Genomic DNA, 21,876 nt, shown 5'->3' with positions numbered 1-21,876 from the left:
ACTTCTTTTCGTTTGTAATGTACAAAGAGAGTGTTAACAAACTACTGAGCTAGCATGAATCTAAGACAATAAAATCCCTTACGTCACTCAGGTTCTGAGCGTTCTGCTTGGCGGTCTCGTACACTGGAGTCTCCGTCACCACTGAATATTCTTTGAAAGCATCTTTGCCTTTGGCTCTGTACTTGTTCTAGAATCAAAAATGAAGCATAGCAATCATTTGTTAGGACAAAATCCTTATAAAGGAGATGAACTAAAGTTAGAAACTTAAAACAATGAAGAGGATGGAGAATGAGTGTGTTGCTTGGGCTAACCTCACTCTGAAGATTATCAGCGTTCTTGACACGGAGGATCTCTGGCGTGTCCCAGGCATAGCAACCAATACCTTTGAGCCAGTTCAGATCATCCTTGTAGAAGATCTGGGGAGAGGTAAAATGTTGTGGCTGAAATTAGTTTCAGTGCATAGGATTCAAGAATGTAGCTATTTGATTTCTTTTACATACAATAAGGCAACAAAACATCCTGACCTTTCATATTTTTTAAGAAATAAACAAAAAAGGAATAGAAAAAAACTCAGTGTGGTTTAACTGATTTTCAATATTCTCATAAAAATGAAAAACAAAAACAAATAAAATAAGAAAAAATATAAAATGTAAACATATAGGATCATAGCACAGAGAATGATAGAGCTGACAAAATAAGCAATAACAAGCACAGAATATCAAAGCTGAGGACTGCTACTTACGTCGCTGAGCTGTTCATTGACTTTGCGTGCCTGCACGTACACCTGCATGTCAGGCATGCAAATCCACTGGTGCAGATACTTGCGGTAGTTGATCTCGCTGACGGCATTCTGGGTACTACGGGCAGACAGGATATCCAACATGTCTGGGGGGATGTGGTTCTTGGCCTTGGTTTTCTCATAGTTCTCCTTGTACAGACGCTGCAATGATGGAAAAACAGATGGTTCTTTCAGTTGTCATATGCACAATAAAATCTACACAGGGATGCATGTTTTTGTAATATAGAGCTAATCAAACAACACAGCCGCTCTATTGCTCATCAAGAGAAATGTCAATATGTGGAAGGTGTAAGGGCAAAACAAATGGAGCTTACATCTAGGACGAGTTTTCCAGCTTTGACGCAACGAGCAGTTCCAGGATCGTCCTCCAGTGACTTGGGCAGGCTGTAGAGAGATTTGAACTTCTCGTAGTCCTCCTTGTACTTCACCTGAACGGGAGAGAGGATTCATATTGCCTTGTAAAGATCAGAAATTGAACATCATCATAACAATAATATGAAATAAAAATTGAAACGTACATTGCTGAGAATAATCTTCTGCTGTTTAGCGTGCTGCAAGGCGTTTGCGTCATGTGGAATCTGGTAACTCTTCGCTTTGATTTTGTCCCAGGTAGAAGTGTAGTTTTTCTGTTGATAGAAAAAGCCAGAACGTCACCATAAACATGTCATTTACAGATATCTATCACTTCTTATCAGTGACAGGAGGACAGACATTTTTACTGGATCTCCACTTACGTTGCTGAAAATGTATTTGAAGTTTTGGCATCTGACGTAATCGTGGGTATCCAGAACCGTGGTGTAGATGTGCCTCTCCTTTTGATAAGCCTCTCTGTAGTTGAGCTGTCAGTGATGAATGTTTCATTAATCCACTCAGTATGAGTTCAAAACTGAAACACTAATTTTGTAGTTTTTAAAAGTGCAGCTCACTCACCTCACTGGCCCAGGTGTGGCCCAGGACAGCAGTCACATAAGACGGGGTGTCTGTCACAATGGAGTAATTGTTGAACTCCTTCTTGGCGTTCTCTCTGTATTTAAGCTATACGGGAGCATATTATATAAGTACATTATCAAACACAAATAGAAAAAATCCAAATCCCCATAAACACACACACAATTCAGGAATCACATGTTTTTACTCACATCACTTTGCAGGTCATAGGACTTCTTGGCACGAAGAATCTCTGGTGTGTCCCAAACGTAGCAACCAATACCCTTCATCCAGTTCAGGTCATCCTTATAGAACACCTATCAAATGACAATAAACCCGGACAACATTATATATTTGCTTGCAGATAGAAACATCTATTAATGTGGGACGTGTAATAACATTTCTGGCGTTTATATAAATACAAAGATAAAAGATTTTGTATAATGTCTAGATAATGCTTCATGTAATACTTCATGTAATACAAGTTTGTACGGGATCTCGCACAACAATCAGGCACAACCAGGCGGCAGACGTGCACAGAAGAAGGACCTACATCACTGAGGATTTCGTTGGTCTTGCGGGCACGGATGGCGTCCTCCTGTTCAGGGTGGCAAGTCCACTGGTGCAGGTAGGTGCGGTAAAGAACATCACTCAGCATGTCCTGGCACCGCTTAGCTACCTGGTTAGCGATGATGTCGGATGGGATGTGGATTTTGGTTTTGGTTTGATTGTAGTCCTTCTGGTAGACCCTCTGTTTAGACACACACGATAGAAACTTACTGATTAGCGATGCAAAAGAGATTAATTTGAAATAAAGTTTACACATATTAAAAAACTAAAACACTTTGATAAACAAATAAACGGTCAGAATACATATCTATTGACCTTAGGATGAGTTAGAAACAATAATAATTAATTACCAATTTACACAACCGCCCCCTTCTCTATTCTTATATGCAGTCTATGATCTCAAAAATAAAATTAATACATTGAGACTTATTGATTCTATATACTTGTAATACACATATAGTGGCATCTAACATATTTTATTAATCACCATGTTTTTCTTTCAGCTACTCCCTTTAGGTATCGTCACAGCGGATCATCTGACTCCATCTTACCTTGTCCCCAGTATCCTCCTCTGTCACACCGACTTACTGCATGTCCTCCCTCACTACAACATGAACCTCCTCTGAGGTCTTCCTCTTTTCCTCCTGCTCGGCAGCTCCATCATATGTACTGTCCCTTATCGGCACGTAGCCAAACCATCTCAGCCTTGCCTCTCTAATTCGACACCAAACTACTCGACTAGAGCTGTTCTTCTAATATACTCATTTTTTTTCCATCTATCCATCAGCGTCACCATTCTCCAAATCCTACATCACAGCAGGCCTCACTGCTGTCTTGTAAACCTTCCCTTTCAGTCTTGCTGCTATCCTTCTGTCTAATGTGTTTTATTACCTCTGCTGAGGAGGTTATGTTTCAGACATATAGCACAACTTGTGACTGACTGACTGACTGACTGACTGACTGACTGACAGACAGACAGACAGACAGACAGACAGACAGACAGACAGACAGACAGACAGACAGACAGACAGACAGACAGATAGATAGATAGATAGATAGATAGATAGATAGATAGATAGATAGATAGATAGATAGATAGATAGATAGATAGATAGATAGATAGAATTTTATTTCAGACATGCAAATATAATTGAAATAACAAGAGAAAAAACAACTTAAAAATCATCAAGTTTTCATGTATTTTTGTAGAAGCTCTTTTATTTTAAAACTTTGCATAAAAATTCTGCTGCCTTTGTTTGTATTGTCAACATTTAGGAAATTATACTGTTGTATCTGGATTCTGAATATTACATTAAAATTTGTATCCAGTTATCACGTCACATTTGAGCTCTGACCTCACTTTTACATTTCACATCTGCCTTTCTTGCAGGTGGGCCCCAAAATGTGTTATATCTTTTAATGATATAATATGTATTATATAGTACTATGAGTATCATAGTATTATATAATAACTTCATATTGTTCCTACATAATGTTTATACAGTCAAAACATCAACATCTGTCATGCTCCCTTTATTTGTATTTTACTGCACTACAAAGTTCTCATAGTATATTTAAAAACAACAAAGAAAACCAAATTATTAGATACAAAACACAACATTGTTTCCTTAACAGTAAATACTGTCCAGAGAGTGAGCTGCCTCTTTGAGTGCCTGTTGTTACTAATGGTTTCTTATTTCTCAGTGCATTGTGTAGTGGTGTAGTTTTTTATACTGTACTATATTTTGTAGTATCTCACCAGTGCCTTGTTCTTTTCCTGGTCTCCACAGCGCATCACTTCAGGGAAGTCCACCAGGGTTCCAGCCATGTAGTGACCTTTGGCCTTTTCGTGGGTATCCTTGTACTTGACCTAATGGTGTTTAGAATGATAAAAATTGCAGTAGTGCAAGAATAAAATATATCATGTTATTAGATTTAATTTTATCACAGTTCTAAAGAAATATAAGACACTCACATCACTAGCAATGTCCCTGCTCTTCTTGGAGATGACCAGTGGGATGTATTCATGGTTCAGCTGGTAGCTTGAAGCCTTCGACTCGTCCCAGTTTGATTTGTAGAGTTTCTAAAACCACAAAAGGTATGTGCAAAGTTTAAGAAAAGCCTGGCACAATACATGTATATAACACAGAACTTACAATAAATAAATTAGAAATCTAGAAAGGATTTGATTATTATTTTTACGTTACCTCACTGATGATCTTAGCCACCTCCCTGCTATGGGCCAGTTGAGGAGTATCATCTGAGCCAATATAATGACCCTTTTCTGCATTGAAAGTCTCTTTGTACTTCAACTATTAGAGAAAAAATAACTTTTTTTCAGATCATTGCTCACCGGTTTTCCGATCGAGAGTCATTTTAAATATTAGATTTTGCATACATCACTCAGGTTGGCAGCATTAATCTTTGCCAAAACTATCTCTGGCCGGTCCACAACCAGGGTGAATCTTCCAAAACCTTCTTGGGCAGTCTTCTTGTAAAGTCTCTGTAAATAAAACAGAGCAGTGAGGCAAGACACAATGACACAACATGTGATTAAAAAAACCAACTGAAAAAGAGGCTGAATGTCATGTAATGCAGTAAACATACATCATTGAGAATCTCCTGGGCCTTCTTGACCTTCACATGTTCAACAGAGTCAGCTGCTACCCAGCCACAGCCTCGGAGCCATTCCAGATCTGACTTATAGACGTGCTAGAGATCGAAAGCAAGATGCATGTTAGGAAGTCAAGACAGACGTTTCTGTCAGATTATTATGTCAATATGATTAATAGTTACAAATGTGCTTTACATCGCTTTGCAGATCATAGGCTTTGCGAGCCTGGATAACATCGTTGGAGTCTGGCATGCACGTCCACTGGTGCAGGCGAGTTCTGTAGTTGTCGTCGTTGACTTGGATCTGGCATTTCTTAGCCAGTTCAAACTGCAGCATGTCCACTGGCAGGTTGAACTTGGTCTTGGACTTGTTGAAGTCCTTCTTGTACAGAGCATCGCTGGCGATCTTGGCTGAGTTCAGAGCCAGCATGAGCAGAGGGTCGTCTTGGACGCTGAGAGCACCAATGTGGTGACCGACCTGCTTACGGTATCCCTCCAGGTATTTATGCTACAAGACAGGCAAAAAAAAAAAGAAAGAACTTATTTTTACCACATTATTAAGTTGTCAGTTAAATCAAACCTGATTAAATTTTATCCTACTACTTACCTTGCTTTGCACTTTAGTTGTCTGGATGCACTGCTTGATTGGTACAGCATCTGGAGGCATGAAGTATCCTGTAGCTTTGACCTTATCCCATTCTTTGGTGTACAGTTTCTACAAAAGATAATGTATCACTTATTTTGCTAATAATAAAGCAGGAACTGCACAAGGCTGAAATTTGCTGAGTTAAAATATGCAGAAAATGCATCATATATGCCATCAGTCTTACCGGGTGAACATTCTTCGCCACTTCTCTGGCTGTGGCAAGAGATGGTGTGTCCACCAATGAGTACTTGGTCTTGTCCTGGTGCCAGGCCTCACGATATTTAGCCTGAGCAACGTGGGAGATCAAAATTCAGCTACCTGGAATTTGCCACTAGCACTATTTTGCCACACGGTTCACATTAAGAACAAAAAGTCAAAACCAAGCAGCATTTTGATGACAGGCAATCATCCCCACCTCATTCAGGACTTCAGCAGCATTCCTGGCACGGACTAAGTCAATTCTGTCAGCTGGAACCATGAATTGCTGTGTATCCAACTTGATCCGATAGCCTCTCTATACAAGAAAGAAATGGAAGAAACTATTCAGTGTGCATACACATACTTTTTATTTGTTTTTAAGTCTTAGTGAGGTACAAACTTACATCAGCCAGGATCTTCTGCGCATGCTTCACCTTCAACACCTCTACGGACTCATGTGGTATCCATCCACATCCACGTATCCACTCCATATCAGCTTTGTAAACAGCCTGAGAAAAGAAAGCAGGCAGATAATTTATGCAACTGTACACTATAGGACAAAAGTTGAAACATTGTTACTGGATGAACTGGACTGAAGAGTGAAAACAATAGTATTAGAGGAAAAACTGTAATGTATTTTATCCACTGTAAAAACAGTAAAAAGTGTATTTGGCTGCCGAATGAGTAAAACGAGTAAAAGGATTTACATTTAATAAATGTTTATGATCTGTTCTCTACTTTCTGACTACACTGACACTATTGATTGGTAGAATACTACCCACATGTGCAACTATAAACTTACATCACTCTGGAGATCGTAGGCCTTTCTGGCCTGAACCACATCATTGGAGTCTGGCAGGCACGTCCACTGGTGCAGGTGAGTTCTGTAGTTGAAGTCGTTGACTTGGATCTGGCATTTCTTGGCCAGTTCCAGATTGAGCATGTCCACTGGCAGGTGGAACTTGGTCTTGGACTTGTTGAAGTCCTTCTTGTACAGAACATCACTGGCGATCTTGCCTGAGTTCAGAGCCAGCACGATTAGAGGGTCGTCCTGGACACTGAGAGCCCCAATGTGGTGACCGACCTGTTTTCGGTATCCCGTCTTGTACTTGTACTAAAGGGAGCAGAAATTAAAGGTTAATGCAAGTAGGACTAGACGTAGTCAGCAAGTAGATCATTTCTTAATGTTAATTTTGTTTTGTTTTTTTAACTTACATCACTGATAATATCTCTGGAAGCTTTAGCCTTTAGCACAGAGATAGCATCCTCCTTGATATGGTAGGCTCCTGCTTTCTGGTCATCCCATGCCTTTGTGTACAATTTCTGCACAGAACAAGAAATAAAGTTTTTAAAAAATCAACAAATAAATCAACAAAAATTGTGCGTCTGCACAGACAAGTTAAAAAGTAAACACTGGTAAAGTAAACACAAACGTACATTGCTGATATTAACAGCGTTGGCCTTGGCGAGTTCAAAGGTGGGGGTGTCGGGTGGCACATGAATGGTGAGCTTGTCTTTATCCCAGACTTCCCTATATTTTCTCTGTCAGAGATAAAAAAAAAAAAAAAAACATTAACTGCTTCATCTTATCCACTTGAATAGATATTTTTATCAAATATTTGGGTTTCACAATTTAAAAAAAAATCCAAGAAACTACAGAAAGATGTTACTCACATCACTGAGGTTTTCAGCATTTTGCTTGGACAAGACAATAGCTGGGAGGTCAGCGACACTGGTGAACTTGACCGTACTTGGGTGTTGGCGGTAGAGCCTTTCATTGAGGACAGTCTGGGCATGCTTCACTTTGACGACATCTATACAGTCCTGAGGTGACCAGCCGCATCCCCTGAGCCACTCCAGATCAGCTTTGTACACAGCCTACAAACACAAAAATCAGTTTGAACCTAATTAAATACAGAATTTGTTCATGTATGGTTTGAATTTGACAAACTGTGGGATGACTCAAAATGGATGTAAAAAGGTCTATTTAATCAGTTAGAGACAGATAGAGGCTTAAATGTTCTGAAAATAATTGAACAATCGATTAAAATCCAAAAAGTGCTTTCTACAACAATAGCATGTACTTACATCACTCTGCAAATCATAGACTTTTCTAGCCTGCACAACATCATTGGAGTCTGGCAGGCACGTCCAGTTGTGCAGGTGAGTTCTGTAGTTGAAGTCGTTGACTTGGATCTGGCATTTCTTGGCCAGTTCCAGATTGAGCATATCTACTGGGAGGTGGAACTTGGTCTTGGTCTTGTTAAAGTCTTTCTTATAGACATTGTCGCTGGCAATCTTCCCTGCATTAGCGGCCAGCATAATTAGTGGATCATCTTTCACACTGAGAGCACCGATGTGATGGCCACACTGCTTGCGGAAACCAGCCTTGTATTTGTACTGGAAATATGGATAGAAATAATGCATCAGTTTCAAAATAAATTCAAAAATAACCCTACATTTACTGTGGTGAAGCAACAAAAAGACAAACTGGAGCAAGTGGGAAACATAAACTTACATCACTGATGATGTTTCTGGAAGCCTTGGCTGATATAACAGAGATTGCATCCTTGGGAAGGTAGTAGCCTTTGTTGATCATTTCCATATAGCCTTCACGATAAAATTTCTGGAGATAAAAGAATAATGCTTTTAGGGTCTCATGTTCTATACACTGTAATACAAAGAGCAGTACCTATGAAAACATAATCATTTGTACCATGCTAACATGTTGTAAAACCTATGCAAGAAGAGACTGTATTACCAGACTGGTGTTGAGTTTATTCTGCTGGGCCAAGATGATCTCTGGGGTGTCAGGCATTACATGAATGTTGGTCTTATCATTCTCCCAGGCAGCAATGTAGGCTTTCTGTAAAAAGCAGATTAATATACTCAGTATACATAAAATGACTCAAAGCCCTACAAAATAAAAAGTTAGTGTCATTGGTGTGACACAACAAGAACCTCATATACTTTTGATGCACTACTTTTAAAGACCTGGCTCCCACAGAACAATAATGGATAAGATGTGCTATCTGTACCTTGTCCATAACCTGGGCATTGGCCTGAGCAAGGGCATATGGCATGTCAGCTGTATTAGCAGTGAACTTGAAGTTGCTGGGATGCTGACGATACTTTCTCTCACTCAGAATCTCTGCCGCTTTCTTGGCTTTCTCCACATCAATTGAACCAATTGGCACCCATCCCATTCCCTTGATCCATTCCATGTCAGCCTTATACACAGCCTGCAAGCCGAAGGAGAAGAAGAACCACAGGTCACAGCTACAGATAAGCCACAGAAGACAGAGACTGGAGCTAATATTCAGCAAAAAGTGATAAGTGCTCACATCACTCTGCAGGTCATAAGCCTTTCTGGCCTGAACCACATCATTGGAGTCTGGCAGGCACGTCCAGTTGTGCAGGTGAGTTCTGTAGTTGAAGTCGTTGACTTGGATCTGGCATTTCTTGGCCAGTTCCAGATTGAGCATGTCCACTGGCAGGTGGAACTTGGTCTTGGACTTGTTGAAGTCCTTCTTGTACAGAGCATCACTGGCGATCTTGCCCGAATTCAAAGCCAACACGATTAGAGGGTCGTCCTGGACACTGAGAGCCCCAATGTGGTGACCGACCTGTTTTCGGTATCCCGTCTTGTACTTATACTGTGTGGCGAGCAGGAAGGAAATCAAAGTTAAGACAATAAATTTAAGCAAATAAAGTCAATAACAGAGAAGGAAAAACAATGTCACCTACATCGCTGATGATTTCTCTTCCATGTTTGGCAGCAACGACAGAGACAGCATCAGGCTTGAGGTCATAGCCCTTTCTGAAAATATCCTCAACGGCTTCCTTGTATATTTTCTGAAGGAAAGAGAAAATAAATAGTTACATTTAATCTGGGAATTCTCAAGCTAATTTTAGCAAGTCATATGTTAGCAAGTACACAGAGGACAAACTACTATTCCCTTCAATATGCCACTCTTGTTTTTTTTTTTATAAACTTTTCAAGAATCACATATTTATATTTGATAATAATCATTGAATCATTTCAAATGCAAAAATACAAATTGAGACATAGGAGAATATTTTTATCTGCACATGAAGAAAAAAACCCCCTAAAAAAATCAATTTTATCTACTTGGATTTTATTGTCCTAATCATTTGTGCAGACAAAAAGTACCTGGCTGATGTTGTAAGCATTAGCTTTGGCAAGCAACAGCTCAGGGGTGTCAGGGGGCACATGGACCTTAATCTTTTCAGCATCCCAAGCAGCAACGTAGGTTCTCTGTGGTGGGAAACACAAAAGACAGAATGAAACAGAAAGTGCAAACAAGAGGACTTAACAGAAGGCAAATCAATGGAATTACAAACATAATACACTTTACCTTGTTCATGATATCAGCATTTGTTTTGGCTAAGACTAAAGGCATGGAGGTCATGTCTGTCTTATATTTCAGTGTGTCAGGTCTCTGCTTATAGAGGCGGTCGCTGAGGATTTTTGCAGCGTTCTTGGCCTTCAGCACGTCCAGTGATCCAATGGGGATCCATCCAACACCAACAACCTCATCCAAGTCAGCTTTGTATACAGCCTAGAAAAGTATACATGAATTCGAACATCAGAACACAAGAATAGTGACAAAATCAGCAGCATGGTTCACTGAGTATCCCGCAAAAGGACTTACGTCACTCTGGAGATCGTAGGCCTTTCTGGCCTGAACCACATCATTGGAGTCTGGCAGGCACGTCCAGTTGTGCAGGTGAGTTCTGTAGTTGAAATCGTTGACTTGGATCTGGCATTTCTTGGCCAGTTCCAGATTGAGCATGTCCACTGGCAGGTGGAACTTGGTCTTGGACTTGTTGAAGTCCTTCTTGTACAGAGCATCACTGGCAATCTTGGCTGAGTTCAGAGCCAGCATGACAAGGGGGTCGTCGTGGATGCTGCGAGCGCCGATGTGGTGACCAACTTGCTTACGGTATCCTGTCTTGTACTTGTACTGGATAAAATTAGCCGAAAAAAAATTTATGTTACAAGTAGAACGATGCTTAAATTATGTTAAAGTGTCAGTAAACAGACACTTGGTACAGTATGACCACTTACGTCACTGATGATTTCCCTGGAGGCCTTAGCAGCCTTTACAGAGATTGCATCCACAGGGAGGAAATAGCCTTTCTTGATAGTTTCTTCATATCCTTGTCTGTATAGTTTCTGCAAAATAAGACATATGCACATTTTTTTAACTAAACTTCAACCTTTACTTTAACTTTCAATGTTCTAGTTTTGGCACCTAATTATAAAGTGATAAGGTTTGCTTAAGGGATCATATTCGCCAAGTCTACTGTAAGAATATCAGTGTGCTAGTAACTCAAGCCAAAGCATTCTGAATGAAGCTTAATGTCTTAATGAGTACACTTAACTCCTAACAGGTATTTTCCATTTTTTTGAAATTATTATAAATATTGAAAATATTTTGAAAGTATTCTTGTTGACATAATAAATCATGCTCTGAAATGATACTAACTTTGCTCATGGTTATTGCATTTTGTTGTGAGAGGACGATCTCAGGAGTGTCAGGTTTAATGTGCAGCGTGGTCTTGTCCTTCTCCCATGCTTCAGTGTAGAGGCGCTGGAAAAAACACAAATAATGCAGCGTTAATTAATGATTCTGACAAAAGTGATAACCAGATAGAAATGGCTTTGAAAGTCTTTAATGAAGAATTCTACCTTGTTCATGGTTAGGGCGTTATTCTTTGCCAGCACAAGATTCATGGCATCTACTGGGCTGGTAAATGGAACTTTGCTGGGATGCTGGCGGTACTTCGTTTCACTCAAAACTTCTGCAGCCTTCTTAGCTTTCTCCACATCAAGCGAGCCAATGGGGACCCAACCCAGGCCCTGGAGCCACTTCAGGTCAGCTTTGTAGACAGCCTGACATACACGGCAGAACAGCCTTGTGATATACTTTTAGTAGCACAAACACAGAATTAAAAAGCAATAAAAAGAATCATGAAAACAACTATTACATCACTCTGCAGGTCATATGCATGTCTGGCCTGGACCACATCATTGGAGTCTGGCAGGCACGTCCACTGGTGCAGGTGAGTTCTGTAGTTGAAGTCGTTGACTTGGATCTGGCATTTCTTGGCCAGTTCCAGATTGAGCATGTCCACTGGCAGGTGGAACTTGGTCTTGGACTTGTTGAAGTCCTTCTTGTACAGAGCATCGCTGGCAATCTTGGCTGAGTTCAGAGCCAGCATGACGAGGGGGTCGTCCTGGATGCTGCGAGCACCGATGTGGTGACCGACCTGCTTACGGTATCCTGTCTTGTACTTGTACTGGATGAAAAATAAAATATTATCATCAATGTCTTTGAACAGTTTTATACATTGTGTATGATGAATTTTATTGATTATTATTTTCTTATACATTTACATATTACCAAGCCCTTTACAGTGCCGTATCAAATCTATTATACCTATATCGCACTATTATTTATTCTTATGTAAATAATTCAGATTAAAGACACACATCACTGGCAATGTCCCTGGAAGCTCTCGCCGCAATGACGGAAATGGCATCATTGCGCAGATCATAGCCCTTCTTCTTGGAGTCTTCATATGCCTGCTTGTACTTTTTCTGTAAGGAAACACAATGATCCAACAGATGGAAGTTATATACATTTAAAATTCATAAGTGATGTGAGTCTTTCTACACCACAAATGCCTACATACCACACTGTAGTTAACGTTGTTTGCTTTGGCCAGAAGGACATCCATAGCATCGGGCATGAGATGGATCTTTGTCTTCTCGTTCTCCCAAGCTTCAATGTATGCTTTCTGCAGTAACAAAAACAGATAATGAGCAACTGTTTACATTACTACTTGTAAATGTATATATACATTTTATAATAACTTAATTTAAATACAACATCCAGTATGGCTGACGTAGATTTCAAATGGGATTTCATACCTTGTTCATAACCTGAGCATTGGCCTTAGCCAGTACTATGGGCATGTCTTCAGTGGATATTTTAAACTTGTAGTTGCTCGGGTGCTGACGATACTTTCTCTCACTCAGGATCTCACCAGCTTTCTTCACCTTCTCAACATCTAATGAACCTATTGGCACCCAACCAATACCCTGCAAAATCTTCAGATCCTCCTTGTACACAGCCTTGAGGAAAAAAGGATTTATTATGATTAAAAATATTCTAAAACTGGAAAATATATTTATTAATTAACATGATTATTTTACACCACTGAAATTCAAAGACTCACATCACTCTGCAGGTCATATGCATGTCTGGCCTGGACCACATCATTGGAGTCTGGCAGGCACGTCCACTGGTGCAGGTGAGTTCTGTAGTTGAAGTCGTTGACTTGGATCTGGCATTTCTTGGCCAGTTCCAGATTGAGCATGTCCACTGGCAGGTGGAACCTGGTCTTGGACTTGTTGAAGTCCTTCTTGTACAGAGCATCACTGGCAATCTTGGCTGAGTTCAGAGCCAGCATGAGCAGAGGGTCGTCCTGGATGCTGCGAGCACCGATGTGGTGACCGACCTGTTTACGGTATCCTGTCTTGTACTTGTACTGTGAAAATAATGATTGGAGTTAGCGGGGTCTGATATTTAAATATAAAAGTTTATCATTGTTCAGATCCAGTGAGCTTACATCACTGGCAATGTCCCTGGAAGCTCTGGCTGCAATGATGGATATGGCGTCATTTCGCATATCGTAGCCCTTCTTCTTGGAATCTTCATATGCCTGCTTGTACTTTTTCTGTTCATGATCACAAAAAACAGATTTTAAACATGTAATAAAAACAAAAAATAATAGTGTTCAGAATCATGAATACTTAAATACCTGCCTTGACATCTTATCAAGATATTAATGCAATAAATTCAATGATCTGAATTAATTATTCAAAACAAATGTTTAAATTGCTTAAACAGTAAAACGTTTTAATTTCCTACATACCACACTGTAGTTAACATTGTTTGCTTTAGCCAGAAGGACATCCATAGCATCGGGCATGACATGGATCTTTGTCTTCACGTTCTCCCAGGCTTCAATGTATGCTTTCTGTAATCATGGAAAAATGTAAACACTATCAACCATGAAGCTGTGCACAGAATCATTTCTTTACCATGTCAGCATTAGTACTTCACCAGAGTCATTCTGTATTAGTTATACTTTGCTGCATTTTGAGTGTTATTGAATTTTTACCTTGTTCATAACCTGAGCATTGGCCTTAGCCAGTACTATGGGCATGTCTTCAGTGGATATTTTAAAACCATATTTGCTCGGGTGCTGACGATACTTTCTCTCACTCAGGATCTCACCAGCTTTCTTCACCTTCTCAACATCTAATGAACCTATTGGCACCCAACCAATACCCTGCAAAATCTTCAGATCCTCCTTGTACACAGCCTAGAAAAAAAGAAAGAAAGTGTTGTGGCAAAAGTTGGCAGATATACAAAAAACTATATGTAGAAATATAGAATATAGAAACTGTATATATATATAAATTATAAATATATACACACATCACTCTGCAGGTCATATGCATGTCTGGCCTGGACCACATCATTGGAGTCTGGCAGGCACGTCCACTGGTGCAGGTGAGTTCTGTAGTTGAAGTCGTTGACTTGGATCTGGCATTTCTTGGCCAGTTCCAGATTGAGCATGTCCACTGGCAGGTGGAACTTGGTCTTGGACTTGTTGAAGTCCTTCTTGTACAGAGCATCACTGGCAATCTTGGCTGAGTTCAGAGCCAGCATGAGCAGAGGGTCGTCCTGGATGCTGCGAGCACCGATGTGGTGACCGACCTGTTTACGGTATCCTGTCTTGTACTTGTACTGGATGAAAAATAAAATAATATCATCACTGCCTTTAAACAGTTTTATACATGCTGTACAATGGGTTTTATTATTTAAAAAAATTCATGTATGCATTAATAAGCCCTATAAATCAATATCAAAACTAATATATTTGCACTATTATTATGATACAATTAGTATATTTTTTTATGTAAATAATTCAGATTAAAGACACACATCACTGGCAATGTCCCTGGAAGCTCTCGCCGCAATGACGGAAATGGCATCATTGCGCAGATCATAGCCCTTCTTCTTGGAGTCTTCATATGCCTGCTTGTACTTTTTCTGTAAGGAAACACAATGATCCAACAGATGGAAGTTATATACATTTAAAATTCATAAGTGATGTGAGTCTTTCTACACCACAAATGCCTACATACCACACTGTAGTTAACGTTGTTTGCTTTGGCCAGAAGGACATCCATAGCATCGGGCATGAGATGGATCTTTGTCTTCTCGTTCTCCCAGGCTTCAATGTATGCTTTCTGCAGTAACAAAAATGAAAAAAAAAAAAGACAAAAAGTACTTACATTGTGACCTCTGTGTGAATTTTACAATAACTTAATTTACATACAACATCCAGTATGGCTGATGGAGGTTTTAAATGGGATTTCATACCTTATTCATAACCTGAGCATTGGCCTTAGCCAGTGCTATGGGCATGTCTTCAGTGGATATTTTAAACTTGTAGTTGCTCGGTTGCTGACGATACTTTCTCTCACTCAGGATCTCACCAGCTTTCTTCACCTTCTCAACATCTAATGAACCTACTGGCACCCAACCAATACCCTGCAGCATCTTCAGATCCTCCTTGTACACAGCCTGGAAGAAAAAACAAAAACCAAGAATGATTTGCAATGATTGAATCTGGTGGACAACAAAAACGATATATAGTAAAAAAACACGAGTCCTGCAATATAATAATATTTTCATAATATAAATTATTAAAATATACTCACATCACTTTGTATGTTATACGCATGTCTGGCCTGGACCACATCATTGGAGTCTGGCAGGCATGTCCAGTTGTGCAGTCGGGTGATGTAGTTGAAATGGTTGACTTGAATCTGGTTCTTCTTGGCCAGTTCAAAGGCCATCATGTCCACTGGCAGGTGGAACTTGGTCTTGGACTTGTTGAAGTCCTTCTTGTACAGAGCATCACTGGCAATCTTGGCTGAATTCAGAGCCAGCATGAGCAGAGGGTCATCCTGGATGCTGCGAGCACCGATGTGGTGACCCACTTGCTTACGGTATCCTGTCTTGTACTTGTACTAAAAAAGCAATAGTGTGACGTTTAGTCACCAAACAGCATATTAGAATAAATGTTCACATAAAGCAATACAGCAAAGAGAATATAAACTGACACTTACATCACTAGCAATTGTAGTGGAAGCTTTAGCAGCTTGGACGGCAATGGCATCGCTACGAAGATTATGGCCCTTCTTCTTGGATAGTTCATGATCCAACTTGTACAGTTTCTATAGCAAAAAATAATGTCAACAAGGAAACCATGTCTACCTTCAAATGGACATGCTAATAGTATTAGTGTAATTGTTTCCCTAACTGTCATCCATATCATTACAGACAGGAAACTGCATATTATACGATACCTCACTGTAGTTCTTCCTGTTTTCCCGTGCCAGAACAATGTCCATTGCATCAGGCATGACATGGATTGAAGTCTTGTCTTTTTCCCAGGCTTTGATGTAGGATTGCTAAAGAAGCAAAATGTAATTATCGGCTTCACATAAAGTAAAGAGAAAGTACTTTTCAGTTATATTCATGACCAGTGTTGGGAAGGTTACTTTTAAAATGTAACTACAGATTACAGATTACATGCCCCAAAATGTATTTTGTAACGTATTCCGTTACGTTACTCAATGAGAGTAAAGTATTCTGATTACTTTGGATTACTTAATATATTATCATGCTTTTTACAACTACATGAATGAACTATTGCTGTGTTACTATTACTGAAGGTTACTCGCCATACCAATACCAACTAGATTTTTAAATCTTGATATAAAATGAGTAACAGTAGGTGGACATTAGGTAAGGCTGCACTTATTGCAGCGATCTTGTATAGAAAACTGTTCCGCGCATATATAAAACAGGTCCGCGGCTCCGAACCGTAGTAAATGGTAACATGTGCCGCGAGATTGAGACACGGGCATTAGAGGCTCTTAATGCGTGTTTTGTTTGGGTTTCCACCGGCGTGGAATTACCAGAAATATAGAGTTCATAGTCTTATGAAACAGGAAAAGACTGCCGTGTAATCCATTCATTTCAACAAAGTAACTGTATTCTGAATACCACCTTTTTAAACGGTAACTGTAACAGAATACAGTTACTCATATTTTGTATTTTAAATACGTAACGGCGGTACATGTATTCGGTTACTCCCCAACACTGTTCATGACAGATTCTCTTCTGTACCTTATCCATAATCTGGTTGTTGGTAGTGGCCAGTGTCAAGTCCATAGAGTGCATATCTTTGGTGAATTTGAAGTTGGTAGGAGGCTGACGATACAGTTTCTCATTGAGGGCCTTCCCTGCTGATTTTACTTTCTCAACATCCAGCGATCCAATAGGGACCCATCCTATTCCTTTGATGTAGTGCTCATACTCACTCTTGTACTGGTTCTGCGGGGAATACACAAATGTTTATTTCACAGTGGTAGCAATTGTGTAAAATTGTTATCTGTTCAAACTTTTACACATACATCACTGGCAATAAACTGCATGTTACGAGCAAGTTCCAGGTTCATGGCATCAGGCAGGAGAGCATTAGTGTGCTGAATGTGTCTGTATCCAGTCATAGTCTGAGCAGCAGAAGCCTGCTTGGCATGGACCACACTGAGCATGTCCACTGGGGAGTGATACTTCAGCTTGGCCTTGTGGTAGTCCTTCTTGTAGTTCTTGTCACTCTGCATCTTTGCCAACTCCATGTAGTGAACCAGCAGAGGATCGTCCTGGAGGCTGCGGAAGCCAACATGGTGGCCTCTCGCCTTCTCATAAGCCAATTTGTACTTGTACTGTAATAATAAATACACACTTGGTCAGCATGTGTGATGGGCTGTAGGAAATAAACCCCTTGACTTGCTACATTTACTTTATTTTCTACTTACGTTGCTGGCAATGGTGGTGCCAGCCTTGGCAGCCAGAATGGGGATAGCATCTGCTTTGAGGTTGTAGCCTTTATTAGCCATCTCCACAACACCAGCTTTGTAAAGTTTCTGAAATTACATATGACTAAGGTAAGTGATTTGCATTATTAACAGCCTAATAAATAACAAGACTCAGCAGGTTTATTAATTTGACGGATTCCCCTTACATTGCTCATATTGAGGGCATTAGCCTTTGCAAGGAGAATCTCAGGAGCATCTGGCATAATATGAACAGTCAGTTTGTCCTTTTCCCATGCAGCAGTGTATGCTTTCTGCAAGAAAAAATCATTAGAAAAATCAAATAATAGTGTCAGTTCTGAACAATGTTTTTGACAATATTGTGTGGCTTTGTTCTCCAATTAAAGTTAAAAGATTTCACCTTGTTCATGATCTGATTGTTGGCAGTAGCCAGAGTCAAGTCCATGGAGTCCATCAGCTTGCTGTACTTGAGGTTGGATGGATGAGTGCGGTATTTCTTTTCACTAAGAATTTGACCGCCAACTTTAGCAGTCTCAACTGAAAGTGATCCAATAGGGACCCATCCTATTCCTTTGATGTAGTGCTCATACTCACTCTTGTACTGGTTCTGAGGGGAATACACAATTGTTTTTTCACAGCTATGCACAATAAGGGCAGTAACTGTGTAAAATTGTTATCTATTCAAATTGTTATACATACATCACTGGCAATAAACTGCATGTTACGAGCAAGTTCCAGGTTTATGGCATCAGGCAGGAGAGCATTAGTGTGCTGAATGTGTCTGTATCCAGTCATAGTCTGAGCAGCAGAAGCCTGCTTGGCATGGACCACACTGAGCATGTCCACTGGGGTGTGATACTTCAGCTTGGCCTTGTGGTAGTCCTTCTTGTAGTTCTTGTCACTCTGCATCTTTGCCACTTGCATGTAGTGAACCAGCAGAGGATCATCCTGGAGGCTGCGGAAGCCAACATGGTGGCCTCTCGCCTTCTCATAAGCCAATTTGTACTTGTACTGTAACAATAAATGTGCACTTGGTCAGCATCTGTAATGGGCTGTAGGAAATAAACTCCTTAACTTGCTAGATTTGCTTTATTGTCTACTTACGTTGCTGGCAATGGTGGTGCCAGCCTTGGCAGCCAGAATGGGGATAGCATCTGCTTTGAGGTTGTAGCCTTTATTAGCCATCTCCACAACACCAGCTTTGTAAAGTTTCTGTGAAAACATATACAATGACAGAAAGGTCACGCTACAGTTAAGGATCATACATATATTATATAGCCATGGCTTACAGCATAATGGTTAGATAAGATATAGATGTTAAATCATATAAATAATTGAATAAATAATAATAAATATAATTTGTAATGCCTTACATTGCTCATGTTCAGAGCATTAGCCTTCGCCAGCAGAATCTCAGGAGCGTCTGGCATGACATGGGTGGTCACTTTGTCCTTCTCCCAGGCTGCGGTGTATGCTTTCTGTAGGTCAAGAAATCAGCGAAAGGGGTCAATCACAATTTTTATCACAAACAAGACTATCTCTATTTTGAGACCCTATACAACACATCTGAAAATACTGCACCTTGTTCATGATCTGGTTGTTGGCACTAGCCAAAGCCAAGTCCATGGAGTCCATCAGTTTGCTAAACTTGAAATTTGATGGATGAGTGCGGTACTTATTTTCACTCTGAATCTGACCGCCAACCTTGGCAGTTTCAACAGCAAGCGAGCCAATAGGGACCCATCCAGTGCCTTTGACAAAGTTATTCCAGTCAGATTTGTAATCATTCTGGAAAAAAAAGTCATGACGCAAATTAGTTCCAAAGTAAAGATAAATGATCTTTTGTAGTTCAAATCTGGTTTTTATTATTTTTTTAAAATGGCATACATATGACTATCTTTGCTACTTACATCACTTGACTGGAGGTTCATGGTTCGACACAGCCGCAGGTGCATGTTGTCAGGGAGAAGCAAGTAGCTGTGAGGGATCTTCTTGTATCCAGCCATTGTCTGAACAGCAGAAGCCTGCTTGGCATGAGCCACACTGAGCATGTCCACTGGGGTATGATACTTCAGCTTGGCCTTGTGGTAGTCCTTCTTGTAGTTCTTGTCACTCTGCATCTTTGCCAACTCCATGTAGTGAACCAGCAGAGGATCGTCCTGGAGGCTGCGGAAGCCAACATGGTGACCTCTCGCCTTCTCATAATCTTTTTTGTACTGGACCTAAAGAAAAAAAAAAGAAAAAGTGATGTGTTGATTCTTTCTTTTTTACAGTTAAATTTAGTTAAATTTATTACATGCATTTATTACATACATTGCTGGCAATATGCCTGCCGTGCTTGGCATGCAGGATGGGAATAGCATCAGGCTTCATGTCATATCCCTTGGCAATGTCTTCCACCCACTTGTGCCTGTAATGACTCTGCAAATAAACAGCAAAGTGTTACAACAACTTTTTGCACAACTATGCTCATATACACCTTGAACCTCAGGAAATTGCTATTGCTTCAACTTGCATATTCAGTTAAATAATTTGTGCTCTAACCTCGCTAATAGTCTGGGCATTAAACTTAGCCTGGAGAAACTCGGGGCAGTCAGATGGCAGATGGTAGGTGTGCATGAACTTCTCTCCAGAAGCTTTGTATGTAGTCTAGTCAGAAAAAAGAAACAACAGTGAATGTTTAAAGAATCTCTACATAAGTATCTTCTGTTAAGAAAAGGGATTCTTACGATGTCCATCTGTTTAGTGTTGGCCATAGCCAGAGTCATGTTCATGGCATCGGTCTTGCTTGTATATTTGAAATTACTGGGGTGCTGGCGGTAATTTCTTTCATCCAGTGCAGCTTTAGCGGTTTTGGCTTTTTCAACATCCAGAGAACCAATAGGGACCCATCCTATACCTTTAGAGTAGCTGTTGTAATCTGACTTGTAGACATTCTGTGGGTATTTAGAGAAAATCTAAATTAATCAAAGGTCATAATCAAATATATACATATATGTAATGCTATATATGTTGTTCCAGGATGAGACCAATATATAAAGATAATAAGATGAAAAGAATACACACGTCACTCTGAATCTCCATCATGTTGCGACACAGCCGCAGGTGCATGTTGTCAGGAAGAAGCAAGAAGCTGTGGGGGATCTTCTTGTATCCAGCCATTGTCTGAACAGCAGAAGCCTGCTTGGCATGAGCCACACTGAGCATATCCACTGGGGTGTGATACTTCAGCTTGGCCTTGTGGTAGTCCTTCTTGTAGTTCTTGTCACTCTGCATCTTTGCCACTTGCATATAGTGAACCAGCAGAGGATCATCCTGGAGGCTGCGGAAGCCAACGTGGTGGCCCTTTTCTTTCTCATAGGCCAGCTTATACTTGTACTGTATTAAATAAAATGCAATATAAGTAATATTATTAAATGCATTAACATTTAAAAATTATTATGAAAAGCATAATTCCAGCTTACATTGCTGGCAATGTTTCTTGAAGTTTTGGCTGCTACGATGGGAATGGAATCCTCTTTCATGTGATGTCCTTTGAGCAGATCTTGGCGGTGAGAATAAGTGTAATAATTCTAAACAAAAAGATAATCAGCGATATTGTTACAAAAACATTCACAATTAAATTTCTTTGTATGTTTCATATGTGCTTAAATCAATCTGCAGCTAACCTGGCTGATGTTGGCAGCATTGTATCTGGCTTGCAGAAATTGGGGGGCATCAGGAGGGAGATTGTAAGTGTGCATGAACTTCTCTCCGCTGGCTTTGTACTCTTTCTGTGTAATTACAGTGAAGGCAAGAATTTATTTCTTCTCTGAAAAGGACTAAATTTTAGATATGTAGCATAAGTCATTATTTTGTTTTGTCCTTCTCACCACATTCATGATCTTAGCATTGGTCTTAGCCAGCTCCATGCTCATGGAGTCAGTAGCACTGGTGAACTTGATGGTTTGAGGGTGCTGTCTGTACTTTTTCTCATTCAGAGCTGCTGCTGCCGTTTTGGCTTTTTCAACCTCCAGAGAACCAATTGGAACCCAGCCAATACCCTTGACCGAGGTCTCATAATCCATCTTGTAGTTGTGCTGAGAAATAGAAAAAAACCCAGAAAAC

General features: G+C 40.1%; 1 protein-coding gene across 14 annotated transcripts in view; it reads right to left on the bottom strand.

The window, feature by feature from the left end:
* neb (nebulin) overlaps positions 1-21,876 on the bottom strand; it is a 63,999-nt gene that overhangs the window by 28,109 nt on the left and 14,014 nt on the right. For 13 of the 14 annotated variants that reach the window (XM_085375014.1, XM_085375001.1, XM_085375004.1 and 10 more), the window contains 67 exons: positions 21,642-21,848; positions 21,438-21,542; positions 21,234-21,341; positions 20,836-21,147; positions 20,499-20,705; positions 20,314-20,418; positions 20,083-20,190; positions 19,680-19,991; positions 19,351-19,557; positions 19,143-19,247; positions 18,874-18,981; positions 18,469-18,780; positions 18,170-18,376; positions 17,958-18,062; positions 17,752-17,859; positions 17,347-17,658; positions 17,060-17,266; positions 16,234-16,338; positions 15,994-16,101; positions 15,583-15,894; positions 15,242-15,445; positions 15,004-15,108; positions 14,801-14,908; positions 14,291-14,602; positions 13,971-14,174; positions 13,722-13,826; positions 13,416-13,523; positions 13,023-13,334; positions 12,715-12,918; positions 12,477-12,581; positions 12,274-12,381; positions 11,769-12,080; positions 11,470-11,673; positions 11,267-11,371; positions 10,846-10,953; positions 10,430-10,741; positions 10,133-10,336; positions 9,928-10,032; positions 9,501-9,608; positions 9,098-9,409; positions 8,792-8,995; positions 8,515-8,619; positions 8,272-8,379; positions 7,842-8,153; positions 7,428-7,631; positions 7,191-7,295; positions 6,969-7,076; positions 6,556-6,867; positions 6,158-6,262; positions 5,971-6,069; positions 5,740-5,841; positions 5,517-5,624; positions 5,106-5,417; positions 4,904-5,008; positions 4,695-4,799; positions 4,504-4,608; positions 4,272-4,379; positions 4,056-4,166; positions 2,280-2,477; positions 1,939-2,043; positions 1,730-1,834; positions 1,534-1,638; positions 1,318-1,425; positions 1,114-1,227; positions 743-940; positions 312-416; positions 83-187 (listed from right to left, as the gene is read on the bottom strand). In XM_085375014.1, coding sequence (XP_085231140.1) covers positions 83-187; positions 312-416; positions 743-940; positions 1,114-1,227; positions 1,318-1,425; positions 1,534-1,638; positions 1,730-1,834; positions 1,939-2,043; positions 2,280-2,477; positions 4,056-4,166; positions 4,272-4,379; positions 4,504-4,608; positions 4,695-4,799; positions 4,904-5,008; positions 5,106-5,417; positions 5,517-5,624; positions 5,740-5,841; positions 5,971-6,069; positions 6,158-6,262; positions 6,556-6,867; positions 6,969-7,076; positions 7,191-7,295; positions 7,428-7,631; positions 7,842-8,153; positions 8,272-8,379; positions 8,515-8,619; positions 8,792-8,995; positions 9,098-9,409; positions 9,501-9,608; positions 9,928-10,032; positions 10,133-10,336; positions 10,430-10,741; positions 10,846-10,953; positions 11,267-11,371; positions 11,470-11,673; positions 11,769-12,080; positions 12,274-12,381; positions 12,477-12,581; positions 12,715-12,918; positions 13,023-13,334; positions 13,416-13,523; positions 13,722-13,826; positions 13,971-14,174; positions 14,291-14,602; positions 14,801-14,908; positions 15,004-15,108; positions 15,242-15,445; positions 15,583-15,894; positions 15,994-16,101; positions 16,234-16,338; positions 17,060-17,266; positions 17,347-17,658; positions 17,752-17,859; positions 17,958-18,062; positions 18,170-18,376; positions 18,469-18,780; positions 18,874-18,981; positions 19,143-19,247; positions 19,351-19,557; positions 19,680-19,991; positions 20,083-20,190; positions 20,314-20,418; positions 20,499-20,705; positions 20,836-21,147; positions 21,234-21,341; positions 21,438-21,542; positions 21,642-21,848 — 11,166 coding nt within the window. The remainder of the gene's footprint in view (positions 1-82; positions 188-311; positions 417-742; positions 941-1,113; positions 1,228-1,317; positions 1,426-1,533; positions 1,639-1,729; positions 1,835-1,938; positions 2,044-2,279; positions 2,478-4,055; positions 4,167-4,271; positions 4,380-4,503; positions 4,609-4,694; positions 4,800-4,903; positions 5,009-5,105; positions 5,418-5,516; positions 5,625-5,739; positions 5,842-5,970; positions 6,070-6,157; positions 6,263-6,555; positions 6,868-6,968; positions 7,077-7,190; positions 7,296-7,427; positions 7,632-7,841; positions 8,154-8,271; positions 8,380-8,514; positions 8,620-8,791; positions 8,996-9,097; positions 9,410-9,500; positions 9,609-9,927; positions 10,033-10,132; positions 10,337-10,429; positions 10,742-10,845; positions 10,954-11,266; positions 11,372-11,469; positions 11,674-11,768; positions 12,081-12,273; positions 12,382-12,476; positions 12,582-12,714; positions 12,919-13,022; positions 13,335-13,415; positions 13,524-13,721; positions 13,827-13,970; positions 14,175-14,290; positions 14,603-14,800; positions 14,909-15,003; positions 15,109-15,241; positions 15,446-15,582; positions 15,895-15,993; positions 16,102-16,233; positions 16,339-17,059; positions 17,267-17,346; positions 17,659-17,751; positions 17,860-17,957; positions 18,063-18,169; positions 18,377-18,468; positions 18,781-18,873; positions 18,982-19,142; positions 19,248-19,350; positions 19,558-19,679; positions 19,992-20,082; positions 20,191-20,313; positions 20,419-20,498; positions 20,706-20,835; positions 21,148-21,233; positions 21,342-21,437; positions 21,543-21,641; positions 21,849-21,876) is intronic. The other variant, XM_085375013.1, reaches the window with a different exon arrangement.

This window comes from Diplotaxodon limnothrissa, linkage group LG16 (genome assembly GCF_057381915.1).
Source record: "Diplotaxodon limnothrissa isolate DT_005_m linkage group LG16, D_limnothrissa_male_GT1.1, whole genome shotgun sequence".
Taxonomy (NCBI): domain Eukaryota; kingdom Metazoa; phylum Chordata; class Actinopteri; order Cichliformes; family Cichlidae; genus Diplotaxodon; species Diplotaxodon limnothrissa.
The sequence above is the reverse complement of the archived record's forward strand: the minus strand, read 5'-3'. Positions and strand labels throughout refer to the sequence as shown.